Source organism: Prionailurus viverrinus, chromosome F2 (assembly GCF_022837055.1).
Source record: "Prionailurus viverrinus isolate Anna chromosome F2, UM_Priviv_1.0, whole genome shotgun sequence".
Classification (NCBI taxonomy): Eukaryota; Metazoa; Chordata; class Mammalia; order Carnivora; family Felidae; genus Prionailurus; species Prionailurus viverrinus.
Window position 1 is genome coordinate 18759006 of NC_062578.1, and position 22120 is coordinate 18781125.

The 22120-nt window shown below is 38.7% G+C and overlaps 1 protein-coding gene across 4 annotated transcripts in view; it reads left to right on the top strand.

Annotated features, from left to right (window-relative positions):
- Window positions 1–22120, top strand: part of PREX2 (phosphatidylinositol-3,4,5-trisphosphate dependent Rac exchange factor 2) — a 301119-nt gene that overhangs the window by 257108 nt on the left and 21891 nt on the right. For all 4 annotated transcript variants that reach the window (XR_007148625.1, XR_007148624.1, XM_047842583.1 and 1 more), the window contains 2 exons: window positions 2070–2136; window positions 2401–2591. Coding sequence is in view for 2 of the 4 variants with exons in the window: in XM_047842583.1 (XP_047698539.1) it covers window positions 2070–2136; window positions 2401–2591 (258 nt within the window). In the remaining 2 variants the exon portion in view is untranslated. The remainder of the gene's footprint in view (window positions 1–2069; window positions 2137–2400; window positions 2592–22120) is intronic.

Here is a 22120-nt window from a genome sequence, read left to right on the forward strand (position 1 = left end):
TGCATACATGGGTTTTATAGTATTAGCCTACATATGTACCTGTGTAATTGCAATGAAAGGATACTCAGAACTTTCAGGAGAACATGAATGTTTATGCACGACAATAAGGTTTATAAATAGCCAATCTTCTGGTAATGAGGCCAGTTGAAACCCAAAGTCTTTATCAGGGTCTATAAAGCCCTACAGAGTCTGCCCCTCTGACCTCTCTCAGTTGCTCATTCAGTCTACCCTAACTTCATCCCCATTGTGTGGTTTTGGACCTCACACAAATCAAACTCGTTACCTCTTCTCATACCAGCAATACTCTTATATTATTGTTACCTCTTTCTGATACTGGGGAAAATGTAGAAAATTTAAAAATATCTCCATACATTTGATTTTGCTATTGATCCAATGCTGTTAGTAGATATTGACTCAACCAGCTAAATGGAACTGTATTTGCTTGGCCCTTGATGGATGTTCCTGTTTGCAGTGGTTCATGCCACCATAATTCAGCATTGGGTGCAAACACTGAATGGGGTCACTGGAGTCCCCATACTCCTGGCCAGCATCCTGTGCTCAGGAGCAACAGGTAGCTGTGGGATTTAGGCTGAGGCAGTAATTTTCCATGGAGTCGTGTACTCTTTTCCACCATATTGCTTTTTCCACCAAGCACACTTGGGGAAAGGCATGGGAACATCTGATCAAGGTATCTTTTTGCGTTCCAGCTTTGAGGAACCATCTTTGTTCCAAGATGGTATGTGGAAATCTCCTAGGAGTTCAAAGTGAATTATAATGAATAACAACTAAGTTTGGATCTGGAACTGTTTTAAAATTTTTGTTATTGTTTGGATTTGTATGTGAGAGATGAATAAACTAATTCACAGTATGAATGAGCATAATTTTCATTTTGGAAGTTATTCTTAATGTTTTGTAGTTTAAAGTATAAAACTTAATGCATGCTACTTTATCTGTAAAAGACAAAAATAAACGTCACTGCTAGCTACAGTGGTCATTGGAATGGCTGTGTATGTGTGTGTGTGCGTGTGCGTGTGTCTGTGTCTGCATGCACATGTGTGCATAGTGGGACTCTGGTCATTAAGTTCTCTCTCACTGATTTTTCCCACTACAACTCATGCATTTGATAATAATCTGCCAGTATTTTGAAGTTCTAAAAGGTGCTCCACAACATCACTCTAATCAGTTTTATTTCAGTATCTTGTTGGACAATCATTCTAATACTATGGAACTTATTTTGGTATGTCAATATTAAGCGCTCAAATCTTGAAAATAATTCCACCTCATCAAAAATAGATAGATTAACTATAGCTTAAATGTATCCTGTCTTCATGGGTCATTTCCTTACAACTTCAGTTTAGTATTGAGCCAAGAGCTGAGCAAATGCAGCAATAATTCTTTGGAAATTGAGCTTAATTATTGCAGGCCACTAGGATTCAACTTCGTGTATTAGAATACTTGTTGCCATATTGCATTCTGGTGACAGAAAGAACAAGTGTATCCTCAAAGAGGGTCTAACTCCCAATTTGAGCATACTTAGTGGGTGAAAGAATTCAACTCACTATTCTGTTCAAAATTATGGTTTTGAGTATTGTTTTTATAATCTTGCTCAGTAAGTGAAAACTAGATAATGTTCTCCAGTAGTCACAAGAAAATACATTTCTTCAGCTTTTGTAATAATATTAATTATTGAAGTATTGAACATGTTAACGAGCACTTACTCTGTGCTATGTACTGTTCTAAGCATTTTATTTGCATTCACTTATTTAATCTAAGCAGGCTTGTGAAGTAGAAGCTAATGTTATCCCTAAACTACAGAAGAGGAAATGGAAGCACACACAAATTAAGTAATCTCTCTGAGGCCGTACGATACGTAATGGAGCTGGTGGTGGTGGCTTCAGTCATTTTTTCTGAATGGAAGACTATAGACTTTTTTTTGCCATCCCACCCATCCTAGTTTCAACACTTATTTATTCATTTGTCTTTAACAGGAAGTCAGCGAAACTTGCATACCTTCATGCATTTTAATTTTTCTAACAATAAATGATCATTTATTCTTTGGATTCTTACAGGGCGTTCTACTTGGACAAGTCAAATTCACCACCTAACTCCACATCCAAAGCTGCCTATGTAGATAAGGTAAAAATAGATGATTGCATTTATTGATGCTTTGCCATTTACACACCACGCGTTTTAAAAAATTTTCTGCTGTTGTCTTCAACAATTTGTTCTTAAACAAATTATACGTATTTGTAGTCTCCAACTCTGTTACTGCCACAATGAAAATATTTTAGACTATTCATTAAAAGTTATAACAACTATGAATCACATGCCATCTAAAAGCATTTCTTCCTACTAAATGTGCTGGTCTTTATGCCCATGACTTTTTTTTTTTTTCTGCAGCTAATGAGACCTCTCAATGCTTTGGATGAACTTTATCGACTGGTAGCCTCGTTTATCAGATCCAAGCGCACGGCCGCCTGTGCAAACACAGCTTGCAGCGCCTCCGGGGTCGGTCTGCTGTCCGTGTCCTCGGAGCTGTGCAACAGGCTGGGGGCCTGCCACATCATCATGTGCAACAGTGGCGTGCACAGGTACGTGAACCACCCTGCCCTGCCTGTGGCTCTCATACTGAAGTTCGTTCGTAGGTTATTTCTATTTCGGTTACGTGAAATTATAACTGGAAACATGCAAAGGACTCAGATGTATTTGGAATAAGATTTAGGAAATCAGGTCATTGTTACACAGTTTTTCTGGCTTTAGTGATATTTTCAGTGACTGTTTATTCATATACATGAATGCAATCCCATATTTATATCACTATATCATATCTGCCCAGATGCTCATCACCCTTGTGTTTATATTATGAGATTTATACTTTAGGTACAAAGTTGTGCACCGATTTTGTCCACTGTAGGAACTTGCCTGGTAGGAGCGGGCCACTAGCTAACCAAAACTTTTTTCACTACAGTTGATGGACATTCCACTCTTCAGTGGTTTGGGTTTCTGTACCCAGTTGTTGTGAGGTAGGCGCTGCCTTGGGGTTACTACTGTCTTCCTACTTTGGGCAAAATTAAGTCCAGGAGCCCATACAATATGCGTTCCTGAAAATGGAAGGGAAGATTTTAGATGGGTCCAGTTCCAGTAGTTTGTCTTAGGCAACTGTGCTCAGTCTGGGGCAGCCAAGGTGGGTTGATGAACTCATACAGCTGTATCAGCTGCAAAATGTGGGTGGAGGACCCCATGTCAAGTCCTTCTCCATAACCATATACTCCTCCTCTCTCATCTCGCCATCTTCACAAGGAGGTGAAACCACGTAGTAAAAGTAAAAATAGAGCAGAATTTAGTCCTCATTGTAATCTGAGTGGGCAAATAGTGTCCTGTCACCCATCATAGCCTCTTCTTAGAACTGGGCCAGTTGGATTTTGAGGATGGTGGTATTGTTTAGTCAGATATACCTGGTACTTCATGTATGCAAAGGACTGCAGTGTTATGTCATAAAGTGGTAATGCTCATGTTAGAAACAGAAATACAGCATGAGCAGCCAATGACAAAAAATAATAATAAGATATCATAAGAGAGCATAAGAAAAAATTACAAAAATAACAAACCTACATTGCAAGAAAATGTAAATGGCCTAGGAAAGTTACAGCTAAAAACTAAGATTCAGAAAGAAAACAGATCTTTGAGATGGGTAGACCTTTCCAGAGAAGGTGATATTTGAACTAGGTTCTGATGGGTCCAGGTGAAGGGTAGAAAGTGGGAGAAAGATGATCTGAGACAGCAGGTTCTCATCTGTGAAATTCCATTTCAGTTTGGTGTACCTGAAATTCTAGTTTTCAAGTCTACACAGTGTATTCTTTCTTATGATGTATGGCAAGACCTTTTTTCTCTGAAAGGAGCATTATGTTCCGTGGTTGACAGAATACACAGAATTTCCTCCTTTATTTGAATGGCTGTGTACTTTGTGCTCTATTGCAAGCTTTAATAAGCTTAATTGGAAATATCATCTGCAACCAAATGAATAAAATATTACTTCATAATTTGTTTACTAGCAGCAAAGTGATCTCTCCCTTCTGATCAACTCATGTTCACTCCTTCTGTTCCCATTTATTCATTCATTCATTTATGTATTCATTATTCATTCACTCGATAAATATGCACTGAGCACCAATTATGTGCCAGCACTGCTCTAGCTGCTGGGGATCTAGCATTGAAAAATTAAAGTTTCTACTCTCAAGTAGTGTGCATTGTGTTGGGGGGAAACCGATGATTAAGCAAACAAATATGTAATGGGGTAGATGGAATAAATAGAAAAAAAGACAGGAGTCAGAGAGGTAGAAGGTGTGACAGGATGGGAAGGACGAGTAGTCCCATCCAACAAGGGATTTCGTCAAAGATTTGTATGGAATGAAGGAATGATTTATGCAAATATCTCCAAGAAAGCGCATTCGCTCCTAGGGAGCAACAATGCAAATGTGAGAGCTCACGTGGGAGTGTGCATAATGTGTTCAAGAAACTGCACAGAGACCATGGTGGCCTCAACAAAGCATCACCACCTTGGTTATTGATGTTCTTATGTTACCCTGGTGCAAGGTCATACGTAGTTGTCTGAGAACTTGATACACTATGACCCCAAAGGAGACACCTCAGACTTTGAAACTACAAGCCTATGTTACCGCCTCATTAATTTACTGAAAGTTAATTCAGTTAAATCTGCACTTAATCCTAGAATTATGACCAGGTTGTCCAAATTATTCTCTCTGCTATCCTGTGAGAAGTTTTAAAATTTGACTATTGTTACATGGGAGACATAGATTGATATCCCATAACTGTTTTATAAGTATCATATTCATTGATTGGGGTGTTAGGACCACAAGTAACACTGCACTTTCAAAGTGGTTTGACTTTTTCCATTTCTACTATTCAAAATAGATGTAGCTTTAGTTAGTTCATTTCAGGAACATTTCCTGAGGTGTAGGCAAAAATACCCCATGACAAATGCTGATTTAAAGTTGAAACTATTTGAAAATGGTACAGCTTTATTTTCCTATTATGCAGAATAAAATGGGAGTTTAACATTATCTTTTAATCTTTCAATGAAGGCTATGCTTACACTTTTCATGACAATAAAATGCACTAATTTATATTAGATTTGGAAATCTCACATAAAGACTGTTCTTAAATTAATTCTTTAGTATTATAATTCAAATGGCTAGAGAGAAACCCAAGCACACCCACACCTGCACTCAACATTAAACATGGAAGTTCTTCAGGTTCTGACAAACAGGAGAAGTCCACAATGTGAAGCAGAATAAATGTTGCACCAACTATTTTTTACCATTGACTTCTAAAATCGAGATGAGAAATGCACAACAAGATGGTATCCACATCAGATAGTTTCCTGATTTTATTTACCAAATAGTAAAAGAATCTAAAGTCTTTTTAGAGTATTGAATTATACTTGAATTGTACTGCATATGTTTGATATTGAAGAGAAGAATGTAGGTTTTCAGAACGAAAACGCAGATTTAATTAGCATTAATGTCTAGATGTTTTAATGCCAACCTGAATCGGATGGCAGAGCTGCATTCAACAGTGAATGCGAGATTAGCGGGAAGAGAATTCAGAATGAATTATTAAAATCTTCTCATAGCATTTAGCCTGGCTTTGTTTTTATTACATTCTTTTTGCTAGGGTAATTCTTTGTGTGTATTACAATTCTACTGATGAACTTCCCTGCCCACACTCTTAACTATTCACTCATGTCAGTTCTCTTCATTGCTACTGAATGGTGAGAGAATAGGACTGTCTCTTCTTAAAAGCAGGTGTTTGCCTTTTAATCAATATCGACTGATGTTAAAAGGTAGTTTCATAAGTGAAAATCTTTTATAATTTCCTATCCTGATCACCCTTTTTTCATTTTCACTTTGCATTCATCCGTTGCAACTTCCATCTCACAACACACAATTGGAACATAGTTGTATTGGTCCATACAGCTTAACAATCTGCTTTATGCTCATAACAACTGTATCTGTGTCTTCAAAATGTATGCATAGACTTTTTCATTATCACTTTTATTTGTCACGTAGTTAGTCCAGCCAGTTGCAATCCCAGAGTTTACTAAACCATTAGTTGAGTGGTTTATCTTCTCGTCTATTGCGCATAATGACTAGAGGGAGGCTTCTTTCATTATGTAGCTGTTCAGATTTCAATTTGATCTCCCAGTACGTTAAAAGAAAACAAAAATATCCTCCGGATGGAATTACTGTGGCAAGTTTAAACCTATGTGGTCAATATACTATTAAGTGCTCAAAAGGATCATGCTTGTGTATAACACAGCCAGAAGGTTAGATAGTTGTGTGGCACTTTGACCTCTTCCTGGTCTTGGGAGAGATCGAATCCAATTATCTACTGTGCTTCTCTGCTAGATATGCAAGGATATTTCAGTAGTGCCTCAGCTTATACTTCTTTGATTAACAAATACAAACATGTGAATTGAGTATTTTTTGAATTTCCTTTTCTACAAAGATTCATACAAAGACTGTCTATATATCTACTTTATAGGCAAATTGTTTTTTGCCACATTGAACATTTTACAGTATTGAATCGGCCCTATGACTTTTAATGTCCTCTTTTGTACTCATACCAGTCAGCTGTTGCAGGCAATCCAAAAGCATGCTACGGGGGACCTGAATTTCCCCTCTGTTTCTTACGGCAGCATCCTTCCATTAAATGCAATGTTTCATTTTGTTGTGGTTCTTTATCCCCCCCACAGCCCCCACTTAATAGCCAACTGTTTTTCTTGAACCAGTATAAATCAGTGTGCTGCAAATGTTATAAAACCTGAATCATGAGTCTTACTGTGTCCAAAAACAAAGGTGTCATTTTCTTCCCACTACATTAGCTTCTGCTTGCCTTGCCGGTGGGAACAAGTGGGTGGAAATTTCCAGAGGCTACCTGAAACGATTTGTCAAAGAAATTTCTACTGAGGGCAGGAAATCTGGGATCACAGTTTTTCCCTCTAAGGACTTGTTCCAAAGAGTTTTTGTCCGCTTAGTCTCAGTATTTTTTAATAATTGTTTTTCAGTGGTGTCAGAACCCTGGTATGGCCCTGCAGGAAAGTGCGTGATTTGAGCACAGGCCTCATGTCTAACTCCCCTTTGAGCCCAAACCTTGGAGATCTGTACACATAAATTACGTTTTATCTTCACGCTTTGTTGTAAGGATGAGTCTCTTACAGGAAACAAAACCTTGCATTTTTTTGAAGATTTCTTTAATTTTTTTTTTTTTATTTTGAGAGACAGAGTGTGCATGCAAGTGGGGGAGGAGTAGAAGGAGAGGGAAAGAGAGGGAGAATCCCAAGCAGGCTCCATGCTGTCAGCACAGAGCCTGACACGGAGCTCAAGCACCTAAACCGTGAGATCATGACCTGAGCTGAAACCAGGAGTCAGACACTTAACCAACTGAGCTACTTGGGCTCCCGAAGGGCTTGCATTTTTAAGTAACAAACCTCGGGTTCACTCATTGATCGGAAGCTGTGAGCAGCACGACCAAGAGGGGTTCAATGCATCAGAGATTCACTGGCACCCAGCATCAGTCAATGTCTTGTGTTCTGGTTAGAACCCTGCATAGGTATAAGAAGGAAATAGTCTGTGGCAAAGGCCCACCTGTTTTTGTTATTTAAAAACATATTGATGGCACAAAAACAAACACATAGACCAATGGAATAGAATAGAAACCCCAGAACTAGACCCACAAACGTATGGCCAACTCATCTTTGACAAAGCAGGAAAGAACATCCAATGGAAAAAAGACAGCCTCTTTAACGAATGGTGCTGGGAGAACTGGACAGCAACATGCAGAAGGTTGAAACTAGACCACTTTCTCACACCATTCACAAAAATAAACTCAAAATGGATAAAGGACCTAAATGTGAGACAGGAAACCATCAAAACCTTAGAGGAGAAAGCAGGAAAAGACCTCTCTGACCTCAGCCGTAGCAATCTCTTACTCGACACATCCCCAAAGGCAAGGGAATTAAAAGCAAAAGTGAATTACTGGGACCTTATGAAGATCAAAAGCTTCTGCACAGCAAAGGAAACAACCAACAAAACTAAAAGGCAACCAACGGAATGGGAAAAGATATTCGCAAATGACATATCGGACAAAGGGCTAGTCTCCAAAATCTATAAAGAGCTCACCAAACTCCACACCCAAAAAACAAATAACCCAGTGAAGAAATGGGCAGAAAACATGAATAGACACTTCTCTAAAGAAGACATCCGGATGGCCAACAGGCACATGAAAAGATGTTCAGCGTCACTCCTTATCAGGGAAATACAAATCAAAACCACACTCAGGTATCACCTCATGCCAGTCAGAGTGGCCAAAATGAACAAATCAGGAGACTATAGATGCTGGAGAGGATGTGGAGAAACGGGAACCCTCTTGCACTGTTGGTGGGAATGCAAATTGGTGCAGCCGCTCTGGACAGCAGTGTGGAGGTTCCTCAGAAAATTAAAAATAGACCTACCCTATGACCCAGCAATAGCACTGCTAGGAATCTATCCAAGGGATACAGGAGTACTGATGCATAGGGCCACTTGTACCCCAATGTTCATAGCAGCACTCTCAACAATAGCCAAATTATGGAAAGAGCCTAAATGTCCATCAACTGATGAATGGATAAAGAAATTGTGGTTTATATACACAATGGAATACTACGTGGCAATGAGAAAGAATGAAATATGGCCTTTTGTAGCAACGTGGATGGAACTGGAGAGTGTGATGCTAAGTGAAATAAGCCATACAGAGAAAGACAGATACCATATGGTTTCACTCTTATGTGGATCCTGAGAAACTTAACAGGAACCCATGGGTGAGGGGAAGGAAAAAAAAAAAAAGAGGTTAGGATGGGAGAGAGCCAAAGCATAAGAGACTGTTAAAAACTGAGAACAAACTGAGGGTTGATGGGGGGTGGGAGGGAGGAGAGGGTGGGTGATGGGTATTGAGGAGGGCACCTTTTGGGATGAGCACTGGGTGTTGTATGGAAACCAATTTGTCAATAAATTTCATAAAAAAAAAATAAAAAATAAAAACATATTGAAAGGGGCGCCTGGGTGGCGCAGTCGGTTAAGCGTCCGACTTCAGCCAGGTCACGATCTCGCGGTCCGGGAGTTCGAGCCCCGCGTCAGGCTCTGGGCTGATGGCTCAGAGCCTGGAGCCTGTTCCGATTCTGTGTCTCCCTCTCTCTCTGCCCCTCCCCCGTTCATGCTCTGTCTCTCTCTGTCCCAAAAATAAATAAACGTTGAAAAAAAAATTTAAAAATAAAAATAAAAAATAAAAACATATTGAAAAACATCAAGCTGGCTACCATCTATGTATTATGGTGGTAAACTTCTTTTTTTTTTTAGTACATTGTAGAAGTTAGTTTTAACATATATAAAGTTTTAGGAAATAAAAGACCATATGTATTTGAATCTTCTAACTTAAGAAGGGTTTATTCCCAAGATGTGTTCCTTAGTTGGTTATTTGGAAATCAAGACATATTTTCACATTTGACAGTAATACCAATCGTGTTTGAATCTTCAAAGTCAGCCCTCTCTCTCTTCCCCTTCCCTGACAAGCGCTTATATAAAATCTATAATGTGACCATGGTATAGGACCCAAAGTATGATTATAAACATTTGTTAGGGAAACGAAAGCCAGGGGGCACGTGGGTGGTTCAGGAGGTTAAGCATCCCACTCTTGAGCTCAGTTCAGGTTCCACATTGGGCTCCACACTGGTCATGGACCCTACTTAAAAGAAAAAAAAAAAGGAAAGCCAGGAGATAAAAAAATAAAAGCACTGAAGACAACTATGTATTACTAGTCTGGGTAATGGAACAGTTTTTTTTTTTAAATGTAGACGAACATGTAATGACTCTTGGTTCATATAAGCAATTAAAAAAAACTTCCTCAGGTAACTATCAATTAGCAATTTTAGAAACCACTTTTGTTCGAACTTTGAAGGACTGTGTTAGCACTATTTTATTCTGTCATAACCGTGACATTAAAGGACAAATTGACAAATAGGCCCAGCTAGAGGAAGGCAGAATCTTATAAAAGTGGATCATTCAAGGTAACCTGACATAGGTAATCAGAGTCCTAATAGGGCGGATGATAAAGCTGCATCGTTTTCCATTGTGCACTAAAAACATCAAGTAAGAGGAATAGATTTACTCTGGGGATTCCCATATGTAAGTTAGATTCTATGTATGAGACAGAAAAAATAAATTACCATACTAAGCAAATGAAGGTTTCAAATATATCCCTTTATCTTTTGTTCAAAAATGACTTGAGAGATTGAATAACAAGATTAGTGGCAATACTTGATTTTCAAATCTCCAGAAAGACGGCTACATAGAACACAAGAAACATTTCTGCTAGCTCATGATCTCAGAATACCATACTTTCCCAACAGAAAATTCTAAAATTATGTTCTGTAAGAATCTGAAGCATGTGAGTCTAAAACACTACTTTTGTATAAGGGCAGTAGTAGCAAGGACAGAAATGACATTTAAAATTGCCATTAAATTTGGCTGCAGTTATGATTATTTTTATTTGACATTATTTTCTAATAATAATATGGTTATTATTCTTTGATATAACTTGATTATATCGATGCAACTGTTCTCATTTGTTTGAAATCTAATAAAATCAATGAATCAAAACAATGAAACAAAAACAAATGTGAAAATTTAAAATTGTGCTATAATCCTTAGAAGAGAAAAAATAAAATTCTATTATAATGGGGCTCTGGGAGAAAGACAAAGTATATCCTACTTATGATAAGATAGAAGTATAAATCTTAATAACTCTGCCAAACTTCTAAGGGCAGAGAATAGAAAGGTGGTTACCATGGGCTGGCAGGAAGAGAAAATGGGGAGACATTGGTCAAGGGATACAAAGTTTCAATTATACTAAGTTTTAGTTAGTTCTGGAGATCTAATATGCAACAGTGTGACTGTAGTTAACAATACTGTTTGTATACTTGGACATTTGCCAGGAGGGTAGATCTTAAGTGGTTTCACCACCAAAAAAAGAAAAGAAGGAAGAGAAAGAAAAGGAAGAAAGAAAGAAAGAGAGAGAGAGAGAGAGAGAGGAAAGGAAGAAAGAAAGAAAGAAAGAAAGAAAGAAAGAAAGAAAGAAAGAAAGAGAAAATGTTTAACTGTAGGGGTTGATAGGTTAATCAACTTGACTATGATGAATACTTCAAAATGTATGTATATAAATATATAAAATCAAACTATATACCTTAATTTTTAATTTTCAATTATACCTCAGTAAAACTTGGGGAGGGGAAGCAAATCGAGAATTTCAAATTATGTGGAATTGTAAAATAGGCAAATAAAACTCCACAATTCACCCTAATTTTTAAAACCAGGTAAATAATATAGGTATTTTTTCTTAAAACTATGAGAAATCAAACATTTCAAACATGATAGAAGTTTCATTTTTTTACTTTTCTTTCACTATCTATGAACAATAGATAATATTAAATTATTCTGTAATTTTAAAATGTCCATTGTTTTCTTCAAATTAGATTACTCTGAAAGAAGAAGACAGTAATTATGAGAGTGAGTTATTGCAGTGGTTTCTAGTTCTGACCTCCAGTTATCACATGATGTTGACCAGACAAGCCTTACTTTCAGTACATAAAAAAGCAAGAGCTTATGCATGATTGCCTTTCATCATTAAAATTGGAAAAGTCTCAGTAATCACAATACATTAAACATATCTTAATAAAAAATAATCTAGAAGAGTAGTTTTTAAAATTATTTTTAATAATAAGCTCTACACCGAACACAGGGCTTGAACTCACAACCCCAAGATCAAGAGTCACATGCTGTACCGACTGAGCCAGCTAGGCATCCCAATAAAAGTACTCTGAATACATAATTATTAGTTACAATTTCATTAGTATTTGCCAAACCCAGTTTCACTAACTGACCATATTATTAAAATTTAAGTATTTGTGTTACAAAATTTTATTTGTACATAGCTATTTAAAAATGATAAATACAGAATCTACTATAAAAACATCAAAAGGGCAGGATTCTTCAAGTTTTATTTTAATAAAATGAAGTTATTGTTTTTCCTAAACCTGCAAAATTCTATTAAAAGCAAAATCAAATGCCACTTTCTGGGATGTGTTCCTAAAGGCTTCCTGGTTAGTGATTTTCTAACCACTCTCATAAATGTCATAAGCCAAATTTTCTATCCCTCCAGAGGAGGGAAGAAATATGGGTGTTTCTTCTATATGAACCTAGAGCAGGAGAGCAGGTGACATGGAGAAAGGTTGACAGAAGGAAGTGGCAATTTCTGCCTTTATGATGCTAATCTTAAATTGGTAGTAGGTCATTTGACATAGTCTGGAAGAAGACAGAGGTGTTAGATTGCAATCCTGTTAAGCAGGAAGGGTGTATGTAACACCTGTTTTAGGTTTTGAAGCATGATAGTGGTTGGCAGGTGATGGAAATAAAGAACGGTTCTGTGGAATGCAATCAGATGAAAATACAACACTGAGGTGTGAAATAGCACCCTACCTGGAGACAGTCACCATAAAGAGTTCCCTGCTTCCTGGCAATGAAGAGAGAGGGAAGCGTGGCAGAGAGATGAGGTCAGAAGAGAGATGGGCATTGGAGAATGGAAGGTCTAACTGCTAAGTTAAGGATTTGGGACTCCCTCCTCCCACGCAGCCAGTGAAGGGTTTTCAGCCTGAGTGGCTCAGTCAGTTAAGCGCCTGACTCTTGACTTTGGCTCAGGTCATGATCTCGTGGTTCGTGAGTTCGAGCCCTGCATCAAGATCTGCATTGACAGTGCGGAGCCTGCTTGGGATTCTGTCTCCCTCTCTCTCTGCCCCTACCCCGATTGCTCTCTCTTTCTCTCTCTCTCAAAATAAATAAAACTGAACTTAAAAAAAGAAGAATCTGATTAGATGTATTTTTTTTAAGATGGCTCTCATGATCTGTGATAGAATGAGAATGGAGGTAGAGAGACACCTAGGACTTCACAATGTACAGGAAGAGATGAGGAGACCCCCAAATCAAGGTATTAACACAGAGGGTGGAAGGGAAAGGGTAGATGTGAATGGTATGAAATGGAAATAGCAAAACTAGAAGTTCGGTGAGAAATAGAGCAGGGCGGGGGGCGGCGGGGGGAGATCTTGATGATTGGAGCCATCCAGTTTGGGAGGTAGCGTGGAGGGGGCTGCCATGGGGAAAATATACATATTTTTTTTAGGGGATTATGGAGAAGGACTGTTATGTGTTGAGTTTTAGATGTCCATGGTATCTTATATGGGGATGTTCTTTGACAGATTCATAGTTAGCAAGAACTAAAGGGGTGTGTGTGTGTGTGTGTGTGTGTGTGTGTGTGTGTGTAAAGAGATACAACATAGAGGCGCCTGGGTGACTCAGTTGGTTAAGCATCTGACTCTTGATTTTGGCTCAGGTCATGATCTCAGGGTCATGAGATCGAGTCCTGCTTGAGATAATCTCTCTTTCTGTCCATCTGCCCCCTCCCCTGCTCACATGCTCTTTCTCTCTAAAATAAAAAAAATTTTTTTTAATAAAAAACAGGTATAACGTAAATGGGTATATACATACACTGATGGCAAAGAGGCTATGGAAAAACAGAGGTGGGGTGATTCGTGAGTACAGGAAGATTGGAGAAGGAAATCACATCAGAGAAGGCTTCACATAGATATAGTTGAGTTAGGTTTAAAACATTACTAAGAATTTTCTGGGAATATACTTCAGATATTAGGAACAGGGAATGGGTATTCCAGGAAAAAGCACAGAGGTATGAGAAAAGAGTAATCAGTCGCCAATCACAAACAATGAGAAATGATCACTTGGGAACACATTTGGAGTGTTAATATTCCCCAGTTCTCCACCTCCCATTCCTCTGTGAGCCCTGAATCAGAGGAGCGACATAGGAGGAGCCTCAGAATAAAACACTGAAGGATCTACTAGAAAGGTATGAAAAATACTGAAACAAAGCTCTATTCAGTGTCCTGGGTAAACAGATCAAAGAGGAAACAGTTATGGTACAGTGTCAAAGAATTGGGGAGAGAGCTGAAAATCACAAGCTGCACACCACACCCTGAAGTGTTGATGTCCTCAAAGAATCTCTGGAATTGGGACAAAAGGCAGATAGCAAAGTAGAGAAGATGGGAATAGGGAGGTAGCATTGAAGAACTTTGGGCAGCTGGGAAAGGTACCTGACGTACTCAGTCAAATCCCCAAAACAAAACAGAAATGAGATAAATTGGTGAAAGAGTCTGGGCTGAAAATCTAAAATGCAGAAAAGCAGATTCAACCCTGGTGGCTATGGTAATTAAGGTCGTAACTTACACACAGATGTTTCCTATTCATACACATTTTTAGCATAGCAACTACAACCTTACGTGCCTAAGTGCTCATTCCCCATCCCCACAATTGCCTCTGTACTAACCTCAGCGGTGAAAAACCACATCAAAGAAAAACACACCTTAACAGGCTTGACTAGAAAGGTATGAAGGATATGGACTGTTTTGCCTGGCAGTTGATTTTTAAGCCCAGGCTTAAAGATACATGCTGAGAACTTTGAGAAAATGTATTGAAAGTTGCAATAGAAAGTCCCATTATCTTTAATGGGACTTTCATGGCTAATTCCCTGTGCAGCGCTGAAAATGTGCCCCTTAGACTTGATTGCTTTTTTGCCTTAAGATATATGGAGTTCGTGGAGTATTCAATTTGGCTGTGCTTCTGCTGCCAGGATCTCGCTCTAGCTGTTGCCCATCACTTCTGCATTCTGTTCGGTTGTGTTCCATCGTGCGCCCCTCTGCCTGCCGTCTCTTTGCCTTCTTTTCAAATGCTCATTAACCCCTTGTCTTTCAGCTCTCAGACTATGACACACAGGAGCCCAGTATGGTCATGGGAAGATTTCATCAGTCCTCTCTGTTTGACCAGAGTCACACAGTAATTTTGAAAGCATCGATAGACATCCAGAGGGTATCCCTATAAAACACAGGAAATTTGCCTGAGAGAGTACTGGCTTTTGGATTAGAGCTATTATCGGACTGCCATTCACATTTTCTTAAAGGGAGAGTGTAAATGTGTAGTATTATACATGCATATATAAGATGAATGAATCCTATAGTATTGAAAACAAAAATCGGTTTGCCCTTTTTTGACGTAAATGTATTTATGTGTTTCATTTCAAAAAACGCCTTCTCTCTTCAGGGGAACAAGGACATAGGTGTTAGGTTTTGGAAACCCCTGTTGGCTTGTGGCAGTTTTCTCAAGCTTTTCATTTGTCACAAACACTTTGCTAAGGGTGACCAAGGTGGGAAAGATTCATAGGTTAGCAGCGGGCCTTTCCATATTAATTTTTCAGAGGCTGCCTGGGTGGAACTGTAGCAGCCAACTGGGAATTGATCAGTGTTTAACGTACTGCATTAGCCCTCAGGTGTACAATTCTTCCTCAGTGCAAGGTAATAAAAGGGAGCAGGGGAAAGAAACCACGTTAAACAATTAGTTGCTTCATTCAGGTGCTTCATCCTGGTTGTCAATAGACTTTTCACAGTAGTGCTCTGTGCTCAGTAGTTAAAAGTAATTAGAAGCCAGAATAAATGAGATCACTGCGGGAAGGAACAGCTTTACACAGAACGGTGCGTTTTATGTAGAAAAGTACGAATCTGTAGTAGAGAAGGACTGCCATCTCCCTTCAATTTATTTTTGCTACTTGATGGCTTTACAATCAATGTATTTCCTTAGCGTGCTTCAAATCTAGATCCTTTTTAATCGTGAATGCATTTTTGTATGATGGGGTCTACATTCATAGTAAGTAGTGTGGGCTGGCTAAATTAATCTCTACCAACACAATGCATTTAAAGTATAAATGTTGAGACCAAGATCGTGATTGTTGAATTATGGATGTGGGGAGCTGGAGATTTCTAAATGCAGTAATCCACGTGATGTGATTTTGGTAACACGGAAAGTGCCCTGGACTTTGAATCCAAAAAAACTGGTTTTGAATCCTATTACTTATTCACTGTGTGACCGTGATTACATCACCTGGTCTCTCAGAGACTTATTGGTGAAGTGGGAATAATAATTTCTTTCTGAAAAAGATAGCAGAAGGAATCAATGAGCAATGTATGTGAAAGCATCTACCGCAAGACCTGGCATTGGTGAACACTGAGTTTCTTCTATCTTAATCTGTGTTTCTGATAGTGAATCCACCTTCCCATTGCAGAATTAGAAATATGAAATGCATCTGTTTTAAAATAACTAGATCAAAAATTGAGCACTATTTCCTGAATTCGCCCATTCTGTTCCGTCCTTATTTGCATCGCCTTTTGTTGGATCCCCTTTCCCACCCCCACCCACCCCCTCCCCACATGTGGACTGCTGCAGCAAAGCTCCTGGTCTTTCCATCCAGTCTTGTCATTCCTCTATTTTCCACACCCGCTTCCAAGGCAGTACCTTTGTTTTGCCTCGTTTTTCAGATTAATCTTTTCTAGATTAGAAATCTACTCATGTTACTCTTCTGCTTAAAATACATCACTGAGGGGGTGCCTGGGTGGCTCAGTCAGTTAAGTGTCCGACTTCGGCTCATGATCTCACAGTTCATGGGTTCAAGCCTTGCGTCCGGCTCTGTGCTGACAGCTCAGAACTTGGAGCCTGCTTCGGATTCTGTGTCTCCTTCTCTCTCTGTCTCTGTCCCCACTCATACTCTCTCTCTCTCTCAAAAAATGAATAAAAATGTTAAAAAATATTAAATACTAAATAAATAAATAAATAAATAAATAAATAAATAAATAAATAAAATAACTAGATCAGGGGCACCCAGGCGGCTCATTTGGTTAAGTGTCCGACTTCAGCTCAGGTCATGATCTCGGGGTTCGTGGGTTTGAGTCCCGCGTCCAACTCTGTGCTGACAGCTTAGGACCTGGAGCCTGCTTCAGAGTCTGTCTCTGCCTCTCTGCCCCTCCCCTGCTCACACTGTGTCTTCTGCCCCTCCCCTACTAGCATTCTCTCTCTCTCAAAAATAAATAAACATTAAAAAAATTTTAAATAACTAGATCATGCCTACTAAAATAGGAGAGACCTTGCGAGAACTATTTCAAACATTATAGTTAGATGTTAAGTAGATTTTAAATGTTCTCACCACAAAAAAAGAAATGGTGGGGCACCTGGGTGGCTCAGTTGGTTAAGCATTCGACTCTTAATTTCGGCTCAGGTGATGGTTCTCACAGTTCATGGGTTCCAGCCCCACATCAGTCTGTGTGCTGACAGCGTGGAGCCTGCTTAGGATTCTCTCTTCCTCTCTCTCTCTGTCTCTGTTTCTCTCTCTCTCTCTGCCCCTCCCCTACCTGCACTTGTTCACGTGTGCTCTCTCTCTCTCAAAAGTAAAGAAATAAACATTTTGGAAAAAAAAGAAATGGTAATTTTGTGGGGCAATGCAGGTGTTAGCTAACCCTGTGGTGGTAATCATTTTGTAACATATAAATGTATAAATGAACATGTTATACACCTTCAACTTGCAGAATGTTATATGTCAATTATATGTCAACAAAACTAGAAAAAGAATCACAGTAATGAGTCATGATAGGATGAAAGAGGGGTATGAAAACTACACGAGTTAACTCCTCTGAACTGTGAGAAATAGAATACACAAAACACTGGGCCCTATTAGAGCTTATTTTTAGAATCCTCCTTTGGTAGCTTATAGAAAGTCACTCAAGAGCAGCAGAACAGAATCCCCTTGAAATCAAGGACAGGAAGTTTTCTTTCCTGGCCTCAAAAACCAAGAGTATGGGTGAGAATAGACACAGATATTTAGGACTTGAAAAGAATCAGATGCCGACACTTGTTTATTCATGCATTCATTGAAGGGAAAAAGAAAGGACGGAGCACTGTTGTGTGGCCTGCACCGTGCTCTCCCAAACCAGAGAGGTAAGAGGGTCACAGCTCTTACAATCTGAGATCTTGACAAGGGACCCACATTGGAAGCCAGGCAGCCATACTATGGAGCATGAGTATACTTTAGTAATGACAATAGGAGAAAGATGGTCAGCGGAATGACTTTTTAAAGGAAATGTCTCAAGGAATAGGTTTATCACTTTCAAAGTGCAATAGAGAGGAAGAATATATAACATGTCATGTTGACAGTGAAAGAACGGATTTTGTTAGGGTTTCAAATGTTTTCTTCAGAACCCAGAAAATATTGGCAAATGATAACTGGACAATTGTGATGAGGGAATAATTGCTAGTTAATGAATTAATATAAGAATAATTAATCAAAATATTATGATATATATTTTCCAAATATTACCAAAACTCAACCAGAGTTGTTAATCAGAAGACCTGGTGTGAACAGTGATTAAACCCAGAGAACGGGAAGTACAAGCCATTGTTGAAGAAAGAAAAGCCATATGCCATTTATAAGCCACAAGGAAGGAAATCTGATTGTATTTTTACCAGTATTTATTGTCCTTATAATGCGTTTATTACTTCATCAAATATATTTTATCAGTGATCACTTCCTGAACAAAGACATAGATGGCATACAACACATACAATACATGGAACAAATGCAGAATATAAAGAAATGAATCTTTTAGGAGTGTACATATAAGACCTTTGGCACACATTAAGAATTCAGGTCAGTTTTTTCAGTAAGTGTATACGGAATGCTTACTGAGTCCTGGGAAGTATGTAAGGTCTAGGAAGGCTATAGTCAGTTCAGACACCAGTCCAGCCTAGTGATGGTGGTAGTGGTAACAGTATTAATATCAGTGAAAATTGCCAACATTTGTTAAGCATATACTACATGCTATCCCCTGTGTTAAGTACTAAATGTGAATTATTTCACGTAATCCTGGGAACAACACACTGAGGTGCATTTATCATTGAACTCAATTTACAGATGAGGAAAAAGAGTTTCAGGAGCTTCAGCAACTTGCCCAAGTTCACATAGTTATTAACAAAATCCAAGATCCAACTCAGGAAGTTCACCTGCAATGCCTGTGTTCTTTAACCCTATACCTTTCACACAAGTGATACAGCATGATAAGAGGTATGATGTGTGACCTTAAACAAGCATTATGAGATCCCATACGTGAGGGAGCTGCACATGAGAAACAAAAGAGGTAGTGATTTCAGAGAACTGTACACAGTAGAGTGGAAGAATGAAGAAGGAAAACCAGGGACCGTATTGTGAACATTTTGTATTGCACGTTAAGAAGTGGGAAGCCATTTGATGTTTTGCACTTTTCATCTGCATTTTTAAATGATCACCTTTGCTATGGGGCAAAAACAGTGGGAAGAGGCAAGACTAGGAGAGTCAGAGTGAGGTTGCACCAAAATAGGCAAGAGATATTAGCAGCGTACCTAAAGAGGAGAGATTTATGACACAGTAAGAAATAGGAAATTAAATAAGCACGAAAGGTACTAGAGTTAGGTATGTTAACATGTGGAACTGCACAGTCCATTCATCCCTTATAATGAATGAGTTTAGTTTGATGGCTTGGGGGCTTGTAACATTTCTCAGTCCGGAGGTGAAACAGTGGGCAAATGACAGATAACTAGACAAACATTTTAGGGAAGTGGTGATTTTAATATTAACCCAGAATCTGGGAAGGTTTTATGAAAATGGGAACATTAAAGATAGTAAAATGTAATTTCATAATAATACTTTAAGGAATTAGATCATTTCTACGTCTTATTTCTTCTAAGTGCTTTCTTTTTTTTAATATGAAATTTGTTGTCAAGTTGGTTTGCATACAACACCCAGTGCTCATCCCAACAGGTGCCCTCCTCAATACCCATCACCCACCCTCCTCACCCTCCCACCCCCCATCAACCCTCAGTTTGTTCTCAGTTTTTAAGAGTCTCTTATGTTTTGGCTCCAGACCGCTTTCTTATCAGGGCCGATATCATGAGAGAACCTCTAACTCATCTATTTCCTACCACTGCTTGTTTTGTGACAGCTGTATAAGACGGGAACATGAGAAAAGCACAAAGAAGAGCTAAAAACACTCGGAAACTGAGCAGAATCGTTTGTATTTTTTTCCAACAAGGAGAAATGTATCTTTAGTTCAAAGATTGTTGAAACTAATCTGCCTCAGGCTGCCCGGGACAGAAGTTCAGATGATGCCGTGGAGTGCATCAAATCAGGCAGTCGCAGAACCTTCCATCTGTCATAAAAAGCTTCTGTGTATAAAAGAGTGGTGTGCAAATAGCAGAAGTGGCTGCTGCTGCTCCAGCTTATTTCACCTCCTTTGTTCTCTTGGGATTGAAATAGTCATTATTTCTCTGCAAATTTCGAATGCTGCCCAGGTAGTCAGCTTAGTGAAGTATCACGGAAAACCACAGCTGATTAGAGTCCTAATAACTTGTTTGTGACGGTCCCTTGAACAAGGATAATGGGCCTGGCTTTTAATTAAAGGAGAACAAAAGAAGACATTTATAGAAAAGGGGGAAATTATTTCACGTTTTAAAATCTAAATCTGTAATACTCTAAATAGACATTCCTATAACTGTAAGAAAGCCCTATAACTCATGTGAAGAATATTATCAAAATAATAGGTTCCTTAGGATGTCCTTATAGATAGACTCTGAGTGATGCATTTGCGCCAAGGGAATTTTCTCCCTCTTGTCTCCAAGACTAAAGGCAGCATCATATTTATAAAGGAGGGTGAAAATGAGGCAATACACCTGGAAGTCCCAAGCTAAAAGAACAAAATCAGACTCTGATTATTATGTAGAATTCTACATTGGGACAAAACTCACTGATTTCAGAATTGTTAAATATTTATTTCTTCTTTCTTTCTTTCTTTCTTTTAAATGTTTATTTATCTTTGAGAGAGAGTGAGAGAGAGACAGAGCATGAGCAGGGGAGGGGCAGAGAAGGAGGGAGACACAGAATCTGAGGCAGGTTCCAGGCTCTGGGCTGTCAGCACAGAGCTCAACGCGGGGTTCAAACTGACAAACCGTGAGATCATGACCTGAGATGAAGTCGGATGTTTAACCAACTGAGCCACCCGGGTGCCCCCATCCTGTTTTTCTAACAAGAAATTATTCGGCTAAATATACTGCATGAGCACAAAAAAAAGATAACATAGTTATCCAAATGCCTCAATTCTATTACTTTTGCACAAAATAGTTAAAATCACTGTTCAAGTAGCTTTTGAAGTCACAATGTGAATCTCTAAATCCAGTGACTCTGGTGGGTTTTGTATGGGGGTAGTTTTCAGTTATAATTAAGTATGTAACACTATTGAGGAGTACAATAGAAATTTTCAAAGTAATGTTTGGCCTCAGTTTTAAAAATATGGGGAAATAAAAACACACTGACCCTTGCATTTCCCGTTGTAATGTTTTTCACTTCATCGTCTACATCGTGATAGTTTATGGCAAATTGTCGTGACTGCAAATCCAGAGCTCTTCATCACATTAGTGTTGCTTGTATTTTATTTATGTCAGAATCTGAATGACCCTTCTCCACTAGTAATAGGGAAGGTTGGGGTCACCCCCAAGAGAGAGCATCATAATGATCAGATTCCTGACTGTGAGCTAAGAGTCAGCAAATAAATCCACTGTTGGAAAACAGAGCTGAAAGCCATAAACCTCACATGGTTCTGGTTTCTCACTTCAGTTTCCCAGTGAGTCATTGCATAACCCTTGTGGCCCAAAAGGGGTGACGCCTGTCCCCAAGTGTTCAATTTAATGCATTTCAACCCTTGGGAGATTGGCTTCCTTGTTCAGTGCAGTTTGAATCAACATTAAATAAAGCATTCAAGCTTGGGAGGTTTTAAAAGGTAATTGGGAGTAAAACTTGATGGCCTTTATGAGGCCATTTTTGTCTGGGATCATGGTAAATGACCAAATATGTAGAAGATCCTTGGGTTTTGAGAATCTTTTATCTAATTTATTATAGAAGTGTCACGAATCATCTTAAGGAGAAGCATTAACAGGTTTTTTTTAAAGGACTAACATAAGTTGTTTCAAGATTTGAAGTCTTACAAAGTAAACTAAATATAGTGTAATACAGTATGATTTAATAAATGGTTGAGGGGCGCATGGGT